This window comes from Girardinichthys multiradiatus, chromosome 20, assembly GCF_021462225.1.
Source record: "Girardinichthys multiradiatus isolate DD_20200921_A chromosome 20, DD_fGirMul_XY1, whole genome shotgun sequence".
NCBI lineage: Eukaryota > Metazoa > Chordata > Actinopteri > Cyprinodontiformes > Goodeidae > Girardinichthys > Girardinichthys multiradiatus.
Window position 1 is genome coordinate 52,980,314 of NC_061812.1, and position 20,598 is coordinate 53,000,911.

A 20,598-nucleotide genomic window follows, 5' to 3' on the forward strand; every position below is an offset into this window, starting at 1 on the left:
TCTAATAAATAAAAGGCAGGAAGACACATGGGAGGAAATATTGTAAAACACATGCTGCAGCTGAGTATGACTTTCAAATGTATATTGATGACGTTTCAAGGGATTAGGAACAATTTTCTCTAAATGCCTGACCCAGAAGAAGTGGTAGGCTAAAACCTTATGGATGATGGTGACTGATGACAGTAACATAAATCCATCACACTCTCTGTTCCCTGCCCATCCCCCAGAATGTCTGGAGATCATATGTGGAATATTTACATGGCAGAATAACCTCACCTTGTAAACCACTCACTCTGTATCCACAGAGGCAGCCATGGTAAAGGCTTTCAGTGGGCCTCTTTTTCAAAAGCTACTTGACCACCTCTTGTGATCTCTGCACGCATGGAGTTGTAACTTATACCACCGTGTCAATGAAAGGCACTAGGAATGAAAACTTAACAGCCAACTATAGACTCCTTAACAATAAGCTGTGTATTAGTGGAATGATCTGTTGAGACCTGAAAGCAGGATTCCTTTCTTTTAACTCATGTTCAGTGAGAACATCTGCACATAGGGAAGTGACTCACAGGCAGGGTGAGGTCAAACATATACGTAATATGAAATTTTCCCCCTGAATGGGTTTCAATAAAACATGTTGTCTTACAATGTAAAAAAATCATTCAAAGGTGTTCAGCCTCACATTCATCAGGAAACTGTTTAAATAAACATAAATTTAAAATAATAAAAAAAACGTGAAAAAAAATATTTTGATGATGATGTCGAACACGGATTAATGTGCTACATGAATTCTTTTAAAGTGGCCTGTTTATCAATTCTAACTTTATTTGAGATTTAATCTATAAGAAGCCTCAATGATGTCTTCCAAATCACCCAAGACTGACTTTTTCATGGTCAGAACTGGTTTTATTGATCTCTGGTGACAGATGGACAAAATAGGCAAGTAGCAAGAAGAAAAACATTGCTGAAAGAAAGCCATAAGAAGTCTGGTTTATATAGTCAGTGAATATGTGGTATAAAGTGCTCTACACCGAGGAAACAAACAGTGAAAGGTGGTGGCAGTATCATGCTATGGGGATGTTTCTTTTGAGCAGGAACAAGAAAGCTAGTCAGAGTTAAAGGAAGATGGACAGAGAAACAGGGTACTTCTGGACAAAAACTTGCTAGAGACTGGTTTCTGGGGAGTGGGCTCATCTTCCAGAAGGACAATACAACTAAAAATAATGCAAGAACTGCTTCAAAATGTATTCAGAAGTTAGAATGATCCAATCAAACTCCAGAACTAAATTCAATTTAGGATTTGAGACTCAGATTATTTTAATTCAACCTGATTGAACACACGTCAGTTTCTGGATAATGCAAAGCTGTGTTTAAGGGATGTGATTACTTTTGCATGGAACTGTAGCTGAAGGTTTGAATGAAGTATTGGTTTGGGGTCAGCTATTTGAAGGTTAGAGACAGGGGTATTGTTACCATTATTGACAATATCCAGTCCTCTGGTCTTGTGCAAAATGTAATTGTTAAACTCACTGAAACATTTCTAAACCTTTGGAACTCCAGTAAACCAGAGTGAGAAGAATTATCTACCAGTGGTGAAAACATGGAAGAGTGGTGAAACTTCCCAGGAGTGGTTTGTTATATAATAGGGGTGTGGGGGTTTGCAGGACCAAAGCGCAAGCAGGAATGTCGCAGCGGCATGGTGAGGAGAAGCTGTTTTAATAACAGAACTGGGAAACCTACAGGACACGGGACATAGGACACGAAACATGGGCAGAGTTACAGGCATGGAGCAGGCAGGCACACAGAGACATGGAGCATGTAGTCAACAGTATGAACCAGTAGAGGGCAATAAAACCAGAGTATAAATGCAGAGGCAGAGTGGAGAGATGGGCAAAAAACAGGAGAAAAGTGGAGCAGCTTGTGGTAGGTAGGGAAAATGCAGAGCAACTAAAGGAGGAAGGCTAATGAGTAGGAGCACAGAAACATAGGACATAGACCTCTAAATGTACAGGAATACAGAAAAAAGTAAATAACAGCAACTAGAGAACAACAGGGAGGAAACAGATCCATAAAGAAACTCAAACACCTAACACAGGGGAATCATGAAAATGGTTGGTCTATCAAGAGCACATTGATGACTAATCCAAGAGGTCACAAAGGAATCCCACGGAGGGAAAGGGGGAGAGTAAGCAGGGCAAAAACAAATGACAATCACAAGCAAATAACATAAATCCCATGGCCCACCCCCATAGCACTTACCACTACCCCATCCCCAAATAATGGGGTATCCAGTGCTAACATCACAAGGAGTCAAAGACCAGAAAGGTAAACTCAAAGCTTTGCACTGAACAGTAACCATCTAGTTTACAACACAATCTCAAGGTAGGCTCCTCCAAAACATCATCAAATGTTTAAATAAATAGTAGGAGTCAAGATCGCGCTGTAACAATATTAGGATTGTCGGTGTGGAAGAGGGGCCTGGTTCCTGCTCCAGCTATTGCTGTGGCTGCTCTGCTGAAGGAGGCTCTCGAGCTGGAGAAGGAGCCGCTGGTGGACCGGTCTCATTGCTCTCTTCAACCCAAACCTAAACCTGGCGACCGACCACATGTAATTGTGTGCAGGCTTCATTACTACAGTGACTGTCTGGATATTTTACGTTGCGCGAGGGAGCGCCAGCGGATTAAAGTCGGGACCGGGACAATATCGATCTTTCAGGATCACAATGCTAAGGTTGCCCGGGCTCGGACGGCCTTCAACGAGGTAAAGCGGCTACTCCGTGGCATCGAAGGGATCAGGTACGGACTTTTCTACCCAGGGCAGCTGTGCATTACTTACAAGGGAGTTGTGAAGGAGTTTTCCGCATCCGTGGACGCCAAACAATACGTTCAGACTTTGATTTCTGGGTGAGCTCTATCCGTTCTTATTGAGCCCTGGCCGTTGACAGTGATTTTGTGAATACATAATTCTTTACTTTTATTCGGACTTGAGGCTTATTTATATCACTTGGATATTAAAGGTATTATTATTTTGTGTTCGGCAAATATTAGTAATCCTTGAGAGCCCCTATAAGTTATGCTGATATTTAGTACTATCCAGTATATGTCTTCAACGCATATGTTTTGTGGTTCTCAATCAGGTTTGGATGAGGGTTACAATATAAGAAATAGGCTTAAAGTAGTAAAATAACGCACATATTATTTATTATTCTAACTGTGAGGTTGGCAGGAGTTGTTGACCCATTTTATATACTTCTGCATCTATCTCCGAGTTCAGCTGTTAGTGAGAATAACGGTTATGTATAGCACTGCTGTCTATCTCAATGGGTCCATCTCAGCTGTTTATGTTTGTCTTATTTATTTTTTATCATTATTTTATTTTCATTTACCTGAATGGCTAACACCACTGTAGATCCTGTCGTGGCAGGACCAGGCACATCTCTTCGTTTCATTAGCTGGAATATCAAGGGCATGGGTCACCCGGTCAAAAGATCAAGAAGTGTTTTCTCATCTAAAACGGTTCAAACCGTCTTTAGTGTTCTTACAGGAGACTCATCTTCAGATTAAGGATCACAGCAGATTACAATGCCCTTGGATGACTCAAGGGGGGTTGCTATTTTGATTAGTAAAACAATACAATTTTCACCCACTGATGTTGTAGCTAATAAAAATGGTAGATGTGTGATAGTTGCTGGTATATTGATGCAGAAAAAGGCTCCAAACATTGATGATGCTGAGTTTGCAAATAGATTATTGAGCAGCCTTTCGTTTTTGGATTCTCATTTGCTAATTTTGGGGGGTGACTTAAATTGTGTCATTGACCTAGCATTAGATCGATCCAATCCCCGTAATTTAACTAAATCTTTGATGGCTCAAGCATTCTCTGATTTCATGATGCGGAGTGGCCTTGTAGACCCGTGGAGATCCCAAAACCCAAACAGTAAAAAAATTTCATTTTTTTCTAAGGTGCACCATTCCTACTCCAGAATTGATTATTTTTTTATCGACCAGACTCTCAGTGCACATGTAGTTACCTCTGATTATTTGAGTATAATGATATCAGACCACGCACCATTGCTAGTATATATTCAGTTGACTTCCCACAAACGTAGTCGGCTTTTATGGCGGTTTAATTCTCTTTTATTGGCAGATGAAGAATTTTGCAACTTTATTTCTAATGCAATTGATTGTAGGATCTCTGCTCCTCCCCTTCTGGTTGGTTCTGGCAGCTCATTGTCTGCAGCTGCAACGCATTCTCCTAATGAGCTCATGGGCTTCTTAAGGTAGCTGCTGATACAGACCTTTGCTGGAACATAACCTCAGTTATGTGGACTCCTGTCTGTCTGCCTATCCGTCTGCCTGCCTGACTGCCTGTCGACCTGCCTATCGGCCTACCTGCCTGCCAACATCTGGTAATACTCCCTCCTAAGGACTGCACTGTAAATATTCTCATCACCAGTACTCTCTCTCTCTCCTTGGATTCCTGGGTTTACCTCCTCCTCCTCTGGCTTCTGGACAACTCCAACTCAAGATTCCTTAAACAAAGTCTACAGTAGAAATAAACCCCATTTACCGTCTTATCCTGTGTGCTGAGTCTGTTTCATCCTCTGGTTTTGTTCTAATTTGACTATCTAAGCAATTCATGATATTGATGAGTTTTTGCTGTTTAATAAGAATGACTTTACTTCTCATTCATTGCTATGGGAGACACTTAAGTCCTATCTCAGAGGACAAATAATTTATTACACATCTCTTTCTAATAAAAAGACACAACTCAAGGCTAATTGAATTGGCAACTGCCATTGCTAAGGTTGATCAAAGATATGCCATAAATCCCTCACCTGAATTATTTAAAGAGCGTATGGGTCTTGAATCAGAAATGGATTTAATTTCTACAAGAGAAGCGGAACGTTTACTATTATATAGTCGAGGTTCATATTATGAATATGGCGACAAGGCTAGTCATTTATTGGCACATCAGCTACGGCGTTAGGCCAGCTCTCGAATAATATCTAGTATTCAAAATGCCCAACTTGTAATTACAACCGATCTTACTGAAATGAATGCAATTGTAAAGAGACGGAGGAAACAAATGCTTGTTAATCAAGGGGCACAAATAAGAGGCAGCAACAAACTTAAAACGCCTTCTAAATTGAAACAAAACTTTCAGTTTATTAAGAACAACTTAGTTATTAGTGTATAAAGAGGGTTTTATAGGTAAGGAAGAAAACTTTAGACCCGCTAATGAGGACCCACTACAACAAGATAGCTTCAATCTGCACCAAGGCAAACTGGACAATTTTAACCAATAACTAGTTTTTTTGTATGTGAGCAGCCCAATAGTACGATTGAAAATCAGGCAATGCAAGTCCTCCGCTGAGTTTGAATCTTTGCAGCAATGTCTTGCGAACCCGAGGAGGCTTCCCTTTCCAAATAAAGCCACAAATTAACCTATCCAAGGACTCAAAAAAGTATTTTGGCAGAAAAAAAGGAATGGACTGAAATAAAAAAAGAAATTTAGGTAAAATATTCATCTTGACGACATTAATCCTACCCAAAAGGGAGAGAGGAAGATTACCCCAGCTGTTGATATTAGAAGTTATTTTTGTAATAAGAGGGGAGAAGTTAGCTAAGGCGAGACCAGATAAAGAACATGTCACATTTATACCAAGATACTTAAATCCTGTGGGACTAAGTTTAAAAGGAAAGTCAGAGTGTTGAAGACCACAAGCAGCAGTATTTATAGGAAAGCATTCACTTTTCTCCAAATTCAATTTATAGCCTGAAAAGGAGCTAAAATTATCTAAATTATCTATCACAAGACATTGGGGATAGAAGTAGCTGGATTGGATACATATAGCAACAAATTATCTGCATATAAAGACAATTTGTGTTCTGTACCATTTCGAAAAATCCCACCAAATGAGGGGGATGCACGCAATGCGATGGACAAAGGCTCAATTGCAACGGTGAAAAGTAAAGGCGACAGAGGGCAGCCTTGGCGTGTTCCACGACCTAGAGGAAAATAATCGGAGTATATGTCATTGGTATGGACACTAGCTTTGGGAGATGTGTAGAGAAGACGAATCCAGGAAACAAGTGTATCACCAAATCTGAACCTCTTCAAAACCACAAACAAGTATTCCCACTCCACCCTGTCAAAGCTTTTTCAGCATCGAGAGAAATTACTAGATCTAAAGAATGCTTTGAGTACATTATATTGTAAAGGGTGGGTTCATTAAAAAATAATTGACGCCCTTTGACAAAGCCGTTTTGCTCTTCAGAAATAACTGAGGGCAGGACTTTCTCCAAACGAGAAGCAATCAACTTGGCCAGCACCTTTACATCGGCATTTAACAAGGACAATTAAATCATTTTATTCTTGTTTATATTCATCAGAATTTCCCACAGACAAAGATAAAATGGAAGAATTTCTTCAAAGTCTTTCTATTCTGCACTGTAAAAAAAGTCAGTAAAAAATACAGCAAAAGACCGTCAAATAGCAACAGTAAAAGACCGTAATACCACAAATGTTCTTTTCCTGTATTAAATACATAAAATAACAGTTAAGTGAGAAATTTGAAAAGATGTTTAATTTGTTTAACCATGGCTATTGATGTGGACACTGCCAGGAGCTTGGATTCTTCACTCAGCCTTGTAGAAGTAATAAATTCAATAAAAGCGATGCAGTCAAATAAGGCCCCAGGTCCTGATGGGTTTCCCATTGAATTTTATAAAAAGTTTATAGAAAAATTGGCACCACTACTATTGACTATGTTTAACAAATCATTGGAGCGCAAGACTTTACCTCCAACGTTGACACAGGCTACTACAAAAAAGGCAACGACCCAGCTTTAAGTGGTTCTTACAGACCTCGGATCCATCTTTTTCAGTTTGGTATGATAGAGGTATAAAACAAATAAGAAATCTATACACATCAGGGATATTTGGTAGTTTTGCTAATTTATCTTCCAAATGTAATTTACCTGGTACACATCTGTTTCGTTTTCTACAAATTCGGAATTTTGCCTCTAAATGTTTCCCAAATTTCCCTTCTGTTTCCCCTGAACAGCCTTGGGAAAAAATATTGCTTATAATCCACTTCAAAAGGCCTGATTTCAAAGATTTATAGTTTTATTCTAACTCTAAGGGTTGATTCTAGTGTTAAAATTAAAATTGCATGGGATAATGAGTTGGGAATCCAGCTGAGCGAAGAGCTCTGGGATAACGCCTTTGACAGAATTTGATCTACTTCCTCTTGTGCTCGTCTTAGTCTGATTCAATTTAAAGTTGTACATTTCTGAGATTTACCCGGACGTTATGGATACATGGGACAAATGCAAAGGCTCTCCATGTCATCTTGGCCATATGTTCTTTTTCTGTCCTAAATTATATTATTTTTGGTCTAGTTACTTTTCAATTATTTCTTATGTTCTTAAAGTAAATTGTTACACTGGAAGTCTGAGAAATGTCCCTCAATATCCCTGTGGGTTAAAGATATGATGTTTTCTTTAGAGCTTGAGAAAATTAAATACACTTTACGTGGATCTACACAAAGGTTTTACAAAAAATGGCAATATTTTCTTTCCTATTTTTCAAACTTGGTGATGTTGCCTAACTGAAAGTGCCTGTCAGTGTGATTTTTGGCTTTTGGTTATGAATATGGGTGTACATATCTGATTAAGAGGTTTTTTTCTGGGTTGATTTTGGTGAGCTGCAATGGGAAGGGGAAGGGGGGGGCAAAAAAAAAAACAGTAGGCAATGTGTAAAATATCATGATATTGCAGAATGCTACAGTGCATACTAAGAATTGAATGTCCCCAGGTCCTGCGAAAAGATCGACAAAATTGGCTTAAAGAGAGAAACCACTGCAAAATACAGAATGACTAACAAAGGCATAAACACCAAACTAATGAAGCCTGTTGCACCACCTAAGAGTAACAAAAATCCTACATACCCCAGCTTTTAATCCATCAAAGGCAGATATCTACATTCCTCATTTAAACTTCCAATAAACCCAGCAGCATCTTTAAGTGATGTGAACTCCTGTGAACGTTGCTTGAGATCCTTATGCGAGTTGGATATCCCAAACCAAAACGATGGGATCATCTTAAGTTAATATCAGACTTCATTAAAGGCAGCCCATGCACTAGCCGTCCACACTTTGAGATCTGGAAAGACAAGAGATAGTAATGCCCTTGATCCTCATCCAATGTTGGACTCTGTCAAGTTGTAAGATGTTGACACACTCTGGATAGTAGTGTAGGTCGGCAGCAATTATGGGACAGGGGCACTCACCTGACTTTGGTTTGGGCTGTGGAGAATGATGAGAAGGGTCCACAACAGGTTTGTTATCCAGAGGTAAAGCCTCTTTCAGCAGGAGACTGTGGCTGTGTTGATTGAATCGATAAAGTTCACATCTACCCCCACAATTCTAGTATTATTGTGGTGAGATCTTGTCTCCAAATCTTCACATTTGTTCTCCAGGATTGTAAATTGAGTAGTTTATCCACTTTGTTTTGGAGCAAGGTCAGCGAGCACTCCATGTCAGCCACGGTACCTCTCAGCTCATTCACCTCCGTGTCGATAGCTCTGATTAAATGGACACTAAATTCAGACTTGAAGACACCTCCCATTTTTGCCATATAGCGGTGAGCAGCTCAGCCTTAAAATCAGCAAAGGAGACAGTCGATAAGGTCAAAGCTCCCCCCGAAACATGAAGAGTTACTCCGTGGCGGGGATGAAGCAGAGCCAGTAGGCAGCATTGGAGGAGCTGCTGAATTACTCGTAGCATTGGATTTTGTAGGCATCTCAAGGGTGAAAAGAGATCAAACTTCAGTAATTAAAAAAGATATGTCCACACAGAGTCAATTTAGGTACCCTGAAATGTTGGCAAAGTGATTTCTGCAGAAGCCCCAACAGATACGTCTCACTCCATCAGTCGCTAAGCCCAAAGTCTCACAATTAGATTTCTGTATGGACCGTTACTGATAATGGGCCGATTGTTCGTTGTAAAAAAGAAAGGACCTATATGTAACTAGAAATCAAATGCTACAGTTTGTGCAGTGTTAAAATGATGATGTCCACTTTAAACCAGTATCAATGTATAACAACATTTTAAAACATTGATTTTCAAAACCACATAAAAAATTATTGAGTTCAAAGTCAAAGGTTTAAAGTGATTTCAATGAGATGCCACAAAAAATAAGTGACCAGAGTTTTCTCTGGTTGTGTCGAGAATATTTACGGCCGCAATACAAAACAGACAGCTACTTTAAAACTTCAACTGGCAAGCTACAAGCTGAATATCTGACACACAGCTGTCTGCAGGCTCTACAAAAGCAGATAAAACGACTAAATAACCACCTAGGCGGCTAATTATTAAGGGCAGAACACAGCTGGGCATACTTGACTCTGCGGACATACACACAGAGTCCGCACAGACTCAAAGCGGACATACAGCGGACACATACTCGCAAAGCTAAAGTTTTACAGCCATATACGCAGTGTTACACAATAAAGTGCTCGGCAGGAAAATGTCTCCACATCAACTTGTTTTATATGTGACACGCTGCTCCGAGCAACAAGTCACGAGTACGCTCAGTGTCACCTCCACTCTTTGCACCGCACTGACAGGTATATTCACCGTCTTCGTCCTTAGTATGGTTTAATGGCCTTTAATACCACATTTTTTTCGTTTTGTTTTTCCAAAGCTAAATGGCAAATTAACTTTGCCTCCCCATCCAATTACACCATGGCAGAAAGTGTGGGAAATGTAGGAAATTGTTACCAGAAATGTAGAAAATTGGTACACTCAACTACGAAATCTCAAACGTCCGTGAACAGTGCTCGCAAAGTCCGCACTGCTCACAGTATGCCCTACTATGTTCTGCCCTTTAAGTCTCAGTGTTACTTCATGAAGAGCAGAATGGCAAAGGCAAAATAATCTGCAGAGAGCCTTGACTTTACTAAAATCAAAATAGAAAAAAACAAGTGCTAAAGATAACTTTATTATAATTATTTATCACGCAGATGTGTAATAATATTTCAGTAGCCACATAAATAATTGTTGCTTACTTGTTAATAAAATTAGTAACATCATGTTATCCTATGATCCTATGATTTTCATAAATACCGTAATGCTCTGGCATTTTTGCTGACATTATCATAACAATCTCCATCTGGCTCAAACTTACTGTAAAATTTTCATTCTTAATCAAACTAATGAACTGACCAGCCAACATCACTCTGGAAACTGAGTCATGTCATAGGTCATTACATTCGTGGATCCAAAAGCCTTGAAACATAGTCTGTATTGAAATTGGCAAAGCTACATTATTTTTGTTATATTGTTTAAATGCAGCCAAACAGCCTGTGCTTTAGGAAAACCAAACAGTAGCATAGAGTAGTCACAGTCATTGTGCTTCAGCACTGGCAGAGTACTTGCACAAAAAGGACTTAAACAGATGTGTAATTATTTCCTACATGGCTTTGCGTCAACACACTACTTTCCCACACTTGCCTCTTGCCATGCAACTACACTTAAACAGAACTGTGAAAAAAGACCTACCAAGAAACCAACAAGGGCTGCTCTTCATAATGCTCCCTACGGATAAACAACCTAATAACGGTCAGAATGCATGGCAGCCAGAGAAAACAATGCTATCAGCAGAACATGTTCAGGAGAGCTTCGTTTTCCCACAGAACACAGTCTGGATTCAGGTTCAGCAGCAATTGTAAGCTGTTAAAACACATGAAGTTGATAGAGGAGAAAGCATGGCATTGTTCAGAATAATAACATCTGCGAGCAAAAAAACAGAGCTGCCTCAAAACAAATGGGTTTAAATCAACATCTTAGTAATTAGCCCACAACATGCCCACTAACCATCACAAGCTTAACAAAGCAAACCCAGACAATCTTAACCAATTTTCCAATGAGAGAAACATGCACAACCATTACCCCAGCATCTTAGCCAGCCAGCCCCTGAGGGCGTGGTGAGAGGAAACTGAGGCTCAGAGGCCTGATGGAGGTGTAGGTGGGATTTACTCTACATGGTAAAGATTTAAAAAGCACACCTGTTAGCTGTTAGAAGCTACATTTCCCACATCAGCAGGGTAATATCAAACAAGAAGCAGCAAAGCATCTTACATCAATATTTCTCTAATCATGTACAGTTCAACTCAAATGTTTAAATACATGCATCATTAAATACATGAATGTCAGATTAATTTTCTTCTTTTAATAATGTATTTGATTCATTTTTTTCTAAAAAAAAAAAAAAAAACCTTTTGGTTTTTTAAAACAACTGGGTGCTCAGAACTAAGGTCAGAATTGCACATAGAGTATCTCACAAGTGAGTGTGCAGCTTGTATAACACTGTACATTTGTTGCCCCCTCTAAATAACTCAACACCTACCTATTGATGTTTTAACCACTGGCAACAAAAGTGAGTACACCCCTAAGTGAAAACGTCCAAATTGTGCCCAAGGTTTCAATGTTTTGTGTGTCCACCATAATTTCCCAGCACTGTCTTAGCTCTCTTGCGCATGGAGTTCATTGGACCTTCACAGGTTGCTACTGGAATCCTCTTGCACGCCTCCATGACGACATCACAGAGCTGGTGAATGTTAAGAGACCTTGCACTCTTCCACCTTTTGAGGATGCCCTACAGATGCTCAATAGGATTTAGGTCTGGAGACATGCTTGGCCAGTCCAGCACCTTCACCCTAAGTTTCTTAAGCAAGGCAGCAGTGTTTGGGGTCGTTATCATGTTGGAATACTGCTATGTGGTCCAGTTTCGGATGGGAGGGGATCATCCTCTGCTTCAGTATTTCTCTGGATATGATGATGAGCATGTGCACTCAGCTTTTTTGTAGTGGAGAGGAACTTGTCCTGTTAAACCACTGTATGGTTCTGGCCACCATGCTGCAGCTCAGTTTCAGGGTCTTGGCTTTCTTCTCTTTTTATAGAGCAACAATTCTTTTTGTCAGATTTTCAGATATTTGTCAGAGGGTTCTTTGCAATGAGGAGCCATGTTGAAATTCCAGTGGCCAGTATGAGAGAGGGTTGCAGCGAGGTTTGTTGCCATCAACAAACTTCTGGCATCCCTGTGACTAGATATTAGACCACTCTCCTTATCAGAATTGAGTTCAATTGTTTTGTTTCATGGCAAAAGCCAAACCATATTTATATGTATCAGAGTTGAGGTCTGTGTCTTTCCTGAAGCTGTTTGATCCATTCCAAAACCCGTCTGACGCATGTTTGGAATCATTGTAATGTTGGACCACCCAAGGGTCTGAGGTTCAATCTGACCTAAACAGTCACCTTCAAATGAAGAAAAATTGTTTAGGATGTTCAGAAAACGTCCAACCACTCATCCTCAGTTTCACCATGAACTGTAAAATGTCGAATAACCAGTGTTGCCGTCCACATTAAAGCAAGTTTAACATCAATGTGAAATGTGAGGGTCACAATCAAGAAAAACCCCTGAACTCAACTGCATAACAAGACTTCAGCTAATATACCAAATCCTCCAAAGATTTTCAGCAGCTGCGGAAAGTAAGCAAAGGCAGTGGATGGACAAGCCAAATGGCTTTTGGTTTCGTAAAAATTCTGATAACAATGCAGTTATTCTCATGGTTCTATTAGTTTGTTTCTGGCTTGTCTGGTTATTAGAGTTTTGAGTCTATGGGTCTACAAAACATCATGATGTTTTTAGTAATACTCCAGGTCTAAATGTCACTTCAGCCATGAAAGAAATTACCTCAAAATGTAAGAATTTTTGGCACAATCCCAAAATGTGCCCAGATTCTACCCATGAAAATTAGTAACATTAGTTTCACTACTAAGTAGTGATAGCGTCTGCTTAACATCAGATCCTGGGTCTCCACCAACTCTGGTACTATAGGATTGGTGATACCTTAGCACCAAGTCAATGCCGGGACAGGTTAAAGTGGAACTAAACATAATGTAAACCATAACCCCACCCCCAGAGAAATTTTGAAAAATGGCACAAAAGTGGGCCACGGCCAAGTGTGGGCATGAACGGAGGGGGTTAAGTGGGGGTGTGGTCAAGAGGACGAGAGTGAGCAGAGCGATCCTGGTGGTTTCACCACGGATAGATCCTTTGAGGTGGAGGATTTTTCACCCCCTTTGTCACCAGAGGTTGAGGGAGGCTTCATGGAGACCAGTGGGCCTGAGCCTATCAGGCGCTGACTCAGCAATGCCCGAAGCCGGCGCTGCCAAGGCAGTATAGGAAACAATGGGTCCAGTTTCTGAGTGGTAAAGTGATGTTAGCAGCTGTTTCATTGTATGACATCATGGAAAAATCTAAACAAATCAACCAGGATAACAGGAAGAGCATTGTAGACTCCACAAGTCTGGTTCATCCTTGGGTAAAATCATGGGAACCCTAAAGTTCCCTTTTGAAGATGCTCACTGAAGCAGTAAAGAGTCTGTACTGACATGACCTAAAAGACCATGAAGAGGCTGTTATTTCAAAAACAACATAAAAAGTCAGTCAGGTACATGGGCCTTATTTCCAGAAACATTGTCTGATAAAACAAAAATCGGGCAATATGTGGAAATAATAAAGCAAAATCTCAAGACATCACCCAGAAAGTTGAAGCCAGGACACACATTTTTCCAAATAGATTAAAACCATAGTCGTACTGCATGGTGGGTTACAAAGTGGTTTAAGGAAATCAAAGTCAGTGTTTTGGAGTGGCCATCACAAAGTTTTCCTGAAGGATAATTTGTGGGCAGAGCTAAAAAGGTTTATGTTAGCATCAAACCTGGCTTATTTACACCAGTTCTGTCTGGGGGAATCAGCCAAATTTCCAGCAAACTATTGTGACTGTTGCCATATAGTTTAAAACACAATTCTGCCAAACAGAAAACATGGGAACTTCTGGATTTAAAGAAAGTAAAGAAAATATTTAAAAATTCTCCTTAATTTTTCTGGAATTTAGCAAATAAAAGATTTTTTTAAGATCCTGACTGACCTAAAACAGGAACGTTTTAGTGTGATTTAATGCCAGACAGTGACAAAACAACACACTATATATATTTTTTATAGAGTGAATATCTGGTTTCAATTGTAAGCAGTCCTTTGTGTTTGTGATATTGGACTCTTTGATAATTAATGTTAAATGGCTGCACTTGTACAGCACTTCATCTAGTCAGAGGACCCCAAAGCGCTTCACACTACAATCAGTCATCCACACATTCACACACTAACAGTGGTACCCTACATTGTAGCCACAGCTGCCCTGGGGCAGACTGACAGAAGTTGGGCTGCCATACAATCGGCGCCACTGAGCCCTCTGACCACCATCAGCAGGCGAGGAGGGTGAAGTGTCTAGCCCAAGGACAGGATGCCTACAACCTGAGCCACCGTTGCCCCACCATCTTTGATATTGCTTTAGTTGGATTGGACTAAAAAAGACTTGTCCTTATTCTAGCCAACAAAACTTGGTTACAAAAGCATTCATGAAGCCTCCATCACTGAAATGGTTAGTGTGGCAAGATTTTGGTACCCAGTAGAAAAACGAAACAATAACAGACAAGATATGAATGATCTGTAAGCACCGTCACTAGCTAAAGAGTAGTCACCACACAAAAGTTAAAATATGCTTTCTAGCTTCCTATGGTTGCTAAATTAAAGAGCTGTTTTTGTTTTTTTATGAGTCTGAACTGCAGACTCTGCTTCAAAATCTAAAACTGCCGACTGATCAAACCTGAACTGGATCGTAGCACATTGACTAGACTCTAAAACACAGATTAACATTCATGAAATATTCATTCTGTTTGTCAAACCAAATACTTTTATCATTTAGATCGCCTTAGAAGTAAACGAGCATAGATAACCCACAGCATATGGTCTAGTCAAATCTAGAACAGGGTATTCTATACTGATATCGTTTTTTGAAAACAGTTTGTAAAATGATTAGTTGAAAAAAAAATATGAGAAAAAACGGAGATTTTTCTCCGTTTTTTCGAGGAATTGCTACATCTTGTCTTCATTTTGTTTCTTGAGCTGAAATTATCATCACCCTTCTAATTTCTAGCACTTTATTCTCTAGTCAGGCTAACCTTTTTCTCAGTTTTCTACATCACCTAATACAACCTCCTCTGGTTTCCATAGTTGACTACACACCACTATTTTTATGTATTTTCTATACTTTTTCTAAATTTGTGAAAGCAACGTGAAGCCATCAGGTTTGGTTAATTGACTTCACACCTCATTCATTTTCATTTAGGTGATCTGAGCCTCACTATGTGTGAATAACAAAGACGTCTGATCTTTGCCTTCATCCCTCTGCTGTTCCTGAGTTGTCAAAAAAAAAGCCCCACTGTCCTCTTGGAGTCCTGTTGGGGTTAGAGTCATGTTTTTCTTTGCTGTGGGTTAACCCTTTAACCCTCTCCTTCCTGAGTGGGTTAACCCTTTAACCCTCTCCTTCCTGAGTGGGTTAACCCCCTCCTTCCTGAGTGGGTTAACCCCCTCCTTCCTGAGTGGGTTAACCCTGTTCTCCCTGAGTGGGTTAACCCTCTTCTCCTTGAGTGGGTTAACCCTTTAACCCTCTCCTTCCTGAGTGGGTTAACCCCCTCCTTCCTGAGTGGGTTAACCCTGTTCTCCCTGAGTGGGTTAACCCTCTTCTCCTTGAGTGGGTTAACCCTTTAACCCTCTTCTCCCTGAGTGGGTTAACCCTCTTCTCCCTGAGTGGGTTAACCCTCTTCTCCCTGAGTGGGTTAACCCTCTTCTCCCTGAGTGGGTTAACCCCCTCCTCCCTGAGTGGGTTAACCCTCTTCTCCCTGAGTGGGTTAACCCTCTTCTCCTTGAGTGGGTTAACCCTCTTCTCCCTGAGTGGGTTAACCCTCTTCTCCTTGAGTGGGTTAACCCCCTCCTTCCTGAGTGGGTTAACCCCCTCCTTCCTGAGTGGGTTAACCCTCTTCTCCCTGAGTGGGTTAACCCTCTTCTCCTTGAGTGGGTTAACCCCCTCCTTCCTGAGTGGGTTAACCCTCTTCTCCCTGAGTGGGTTAACCCTGTTCTCCTTGAGTGGGTTAACCCCCTCCTTCCTGAGTGGGTTAACCCTCTTCTCCCTGAGTGGGTTAACCCCCTCCTTCCTGAGTGGGTTAACCCTCTTCTCCCTGAGTGGGTTAACCCCCTCCTCCCTGAGTGGGTTAACCCCCTCCTCCCTGAGTGGGTTAACCCCCTTCTCCCTGAGTGGGTTAACCCCCTCCTTCCTGAGTGGGTTAACCCCCTCCTTCCTGAGTGGGTTAACCCTCTTCTCCCTGAGTGGGTTAACCCCCTCCTTCCTGAGTGGGTTAACCCTCTTCTCCCTGAGTGGGTTAACCCCCTCCTCCCTGAGTGGGTTAACCCCCTTCTCCCTGAGTGGGTTAACCCCCTTCTCCCTGAGTGGGTTAACCCCCTCCTTCCTGAGTGGGTTAACCCTCTTCTCCCTGAGTGGGTTAACCCCCTCCTTCCTGAGTGGGTTAACCCTCTTCTCCCTGAGTGGGTTAACCCCCTCCTTCCTGAGTGGGTTAACCCCCTTCTCCCTGAGTGGGTTAACCCCCTCCTTCCTGAGTGGGTTAACCCCCTCCTTCCTGAGTGGGTTAACCCCCTCCTTCCTGAGTGGGTTAACCCTCTTCTCCCTGAGTGGGTTAACCCCCTCCTTCCTGAGTGGGTTAACCCTCTTCTCCCTGAGTGGGTTAACCCCCTCCTCCCTGAGTGGGTTAACCCCCTTCTCCCTGAGTGGGTTAACCCCCTTCTCCCTGAGTGGGTTAACCCCCTCCTTCCTGAGTGGGTTAACCCTCTTCTCCCTGAGTGGGTTAACCCCCTCCTTCCTGAGTGGGTTAACCCCCTCCTCCCTGAGTGGGTTAACCCTCTTCTCCCTGAGTGGGTTAACCCCCTCCTCCCTGAGTGGGTTAACCCCCTCCTCCCTGAGTGGGTTAACCCCCTTCTCCCTGAGTGGGTTAACCCCCTCCTTCCTGAGTGGGTTAACCCCCTTCTCCCTGAGTGGGTTAACCCCCTTCTCCCTGAGTGGGTTAACCCCCTCCTTCCTGAGTGGGTTAACCCTCTTCTCCCTGAGTGGGTTAACCCCCTCCTCCCTGAGTGGGTTAACCCCCTTCTCCCTGAGTGGGTTAACCCCCTTCTCCCTGAGTGGGTTAACCCCCTCCTTCCTGAGTGGGTTAACCCTCTTCTCCCTGAGTGGGTTAACCCCCTCCTTCCTGAGTGGGTTAACCCCCTCCTCCCTGAGTGGGTTAACCCTCTTCTCCCTGAGTGGGTTAACCCCCTCCTCCCTGAGTGGGTTAACCCCCTCCTCCCTGAGTGGGTTAACCCCCTTCTCCCTGAGTGGGTTAACCCCCTCCTTCCTGAGTGGGTTAACCCCCTTCTCCCTGAGTGGGTTAACCCCCTTCTCCCTGAGTGGGTTAACCCCCTCCTTCCTGAGTGGGTTAACCCTCTTCTCCCTGAGTGGGTTAACCCCCTCCTCCCTGAGTGGGTTAACCCCCTTCTCCCTGAGTGGGTTAACCCCCTTCTCCCTGAGTGGGTTAACCCCCTCCTTCCTGAGTGGGTTAACCCTCTTCTCCCTGAGTGGGTTAACCCCCTCCTCCCTGAGTGGGTTAACCCCCTTCTCCCTGAGTGGGTTAACCCCCTTCTCCCTGAGTGGGTTAACCCCCTCCTTCCTGAGTGGGTTAACCCTCTTCTCCCTGAGTGGGTTAACCCCCTCCTTCCTGAGTGGGTTAACCCCCTCCTCCCTGAGTGGGTTAACCCCCTCCTCCCTGAGTCACACACAGACTCGTGCGTCTGGTTCCAATCAGACTCGCGCAGGAATTCTGAGTGTGCACGTGGAAGAGATCAAAGTGCAAATGAATGATGCGTGTTTTATTTCAAATGTTTAAATCTACCAAACGATGAAAGTTCTGATTTGAAATTCATTCTACACCAATAACTTTTTGTATCCAGAGGATTTTAGGTGATTTTTTATTCTACTGGTTTGTTTGAAATCTAAAGGACTTGATGGAAAAGTGAACTAAAGTCTCACATGAGGAGGAAATGATCTATTTCATTAACTTCGTTAAAATCGTAGTCGCTGATGCTAAATGCAATCAAGCTTCGTGATGTTGCCTTCAGACTTTACCTGGATGAGTTCCCGAAGAATTCCACGGAATATCCGAAATAACTCCCCCGCGGTCCCGTGAAAACGGCGCGTCCCTCCGTGTCCAGGTTAAAGGCGGCGCATAGCTGAAGTACAGCCGCCACTAAAGTTAGGAGCGGCGCGGCGCGGCGGCGGCGGCGGCGGCGGTTCCCCCGCGGCGGGTAGAAAGGTGAGAGGGCGCCCATCTCTGCTGCTGAGAGACTCTTCTTTCACGGAAGAGGCGCGGCGCAACACGCATCATCCGTCCTGGTCCTTATCCCGGCCGCTTTGTGGTCTTAAACCTAAATCAGAGTCCTGAAACCCCCACTTGAGCTCCAACAGGTCCCGTGTAGTGCTCCAGAGTGGAAGGGGAAATGTAAACACACACATGAACCCAGAAGAAAAGGGAGGAGAGAGAGAGAGAGAGAGAGAAGCAAGGAGGGAGAGACTTCAGCCTCTTCTGTGGTGGAGCGGTAAATGTTCCCAGAGACTGATCCCTTCAGAAGCTTACATATTGCATCAAAAATAAAACCTATGTGAAAGAAATTGTAATTATTTTAGAACATAACCTATTCCATGCATTCTCAATATATAGTCCATTGCAAAAGTATTCATACCTCATGCGAACCATTAATTTGTATTTAGAGACCCTGAGTTAATACTTTGTGGAACCATCTTCCACTAGCTGCAAGTCTTTTGGGGCCATGTCTGTAAAGAAAATCACTTTTTTGCCAACTTGTGAATGCAAAATAACCCAGGCTCACAGCAAGAAATCCTCAGCTGGATTTAGGTTTGGACTTTGACTGAGCCATTCTAACATGGATATGCTTTGATGTACACCATTCCATTAAAGCTCTGGCTGTATGTTTGGAGTTGATGTGCTGCTCTAGCCCTGTATTTAGCTTTATTCACTTTCCCATCAACTGATTAGCTTTCCTGTCCCTGCTGATGAAAATCACACCATGATGTTTCCACCATCATGCTCATCATGGGAATAGTGTGTTTGGGGCAACACATAGTGTTTAGCATGTTGGCCAAAATGTAAAATGTTGATCTCATCTGACCAGAAGACCTTCCAGATGTTTGCTGTGTCCCCAAACTGTCATGATTTGAGGGTGTTTGGGTTTTAGGTATTCTTATTTCCAGTTTACGTTTTGGATCTTGTTTCTGTTTATTATTTTCCTGGCTGTGCTTTAGTTTCTTATCATTGTTTTCTAGTTCATGTTCTATACGTTATGCTTTCCCGATTAGTTTGTATTTGGGGATTTCTGTTTTGCCCTAGTCATGTTTTGTTCTCCCTGCATCTGTCAACCTGCAATCAGCTTCATTCGTTCCACCTGCATCATGTAATCTGTCTTCTCGTTTCACCTCTAACACTCTATTTATATACACAATCATTCTCTTCATTCTCGGCGGAAACATTATCACTGTTCAGTTCATGCTGTTTATGCCAAGCTTGTCTTGCCTGCCTGTCCATGCCTGTTTTTGCCACCACCTGCTTAAGTGAGTTTCATTTATTAAATATTCTTTTACATTTCGATGCTTCCTGCTCGTCTGCATTTTGGGGTCCTACACTACACCGCACCTCACACAAACTTCAAGCAGGACAACCTATCCGTTTATGTGGACCACCAGACATGTAGATTTGCAGTTGGGTCATACTTATTCCATTTTTATAAATATCTCCTAACTTGAGATATTGTTTTATAACCTAACCCTAAACCTCTCCACAACCTGACCTGTCTGTGGTGTTCTGTTTACTTGATCAACTCTGTACATCCACCATTCATGCTAAATTTGGACTCAAGGTATACTCAAAAGTAGTCTCTTCCGATATGTGAATGTAAAGATGGAAACAGGAGACAAAAATCAGGCATCTTGAGAACAATGCAGTGACACACTTATAAGATTGACTGATTAAAGGTCCAAGGATTTCACCTTATATATCTTTTTAGGGGCCCCTCCTCCTATCTGCCTCTTCAACCGTCTTTTTTTATATATATATCACCTTAAAGCTGCTGTAGGGAAGTCAGAGAAAACTGTGGACATAGCCTGAAAGTTTGAACAAGCCCCTTGCTCTCTGCTGTGCTACAGCCCTCCCTTCACTTCTCCTCCCGCCTCAGGGGTTGGCACCCAATACACAAGGTCAAACAAAGTTCATTAGTTTTGCTTCAGTTTATTGAACCGATTACCAGTGTGTTTTCAGGCTGCACAGTGGGGTAGTTGCCTTGCAGCAAGAAAGTCCTTGGTCTGCATGGAGTTTGCATGTTCTTCTCATGCATGCATGGGTTCTCGCCGGGTACTCCGGCTTCCTCCAACATTCCAAAATAAATTGCTTACTGTCCAGGCTGTATTCTTCCTCTTGCTTACTGAGTGCTGGAGACATGCACAACGGATACGCAAGCAGGAGATGGTGCAACAATGGAGTCTGCATCACGTTCAAGGGTGGACATCAAAGAAACAGGTG

At 42.3% G+C, this 20,598-nt stretch overlaps 1 protein-coding gene across 1 annotated transcript in view; it reads right to left on the reverse strand.

The window, feature by feature from the left end:
• The window catches only part of LOC124857580 (integrin alpha-5-like), a 105,805-nt gene extending 87,087 nt beyond the window's left edge, over positions 1-18,718 (reverse strand). The window contains exon 1 of the mRNA XM_047348907.1: positions 18,135-18,718. Coding sequence (XP_047204863.1) covers positions 18,135-18,337 — 203 coding nt within the window. The 5' untranslated portion in view covers positions 18,338-18,718. The remainder of the gene's footprint in view (positions 1-18,134) is intronic.
• Positions 18,719-20,598: the final 1,880 nt, after the last annotated feature.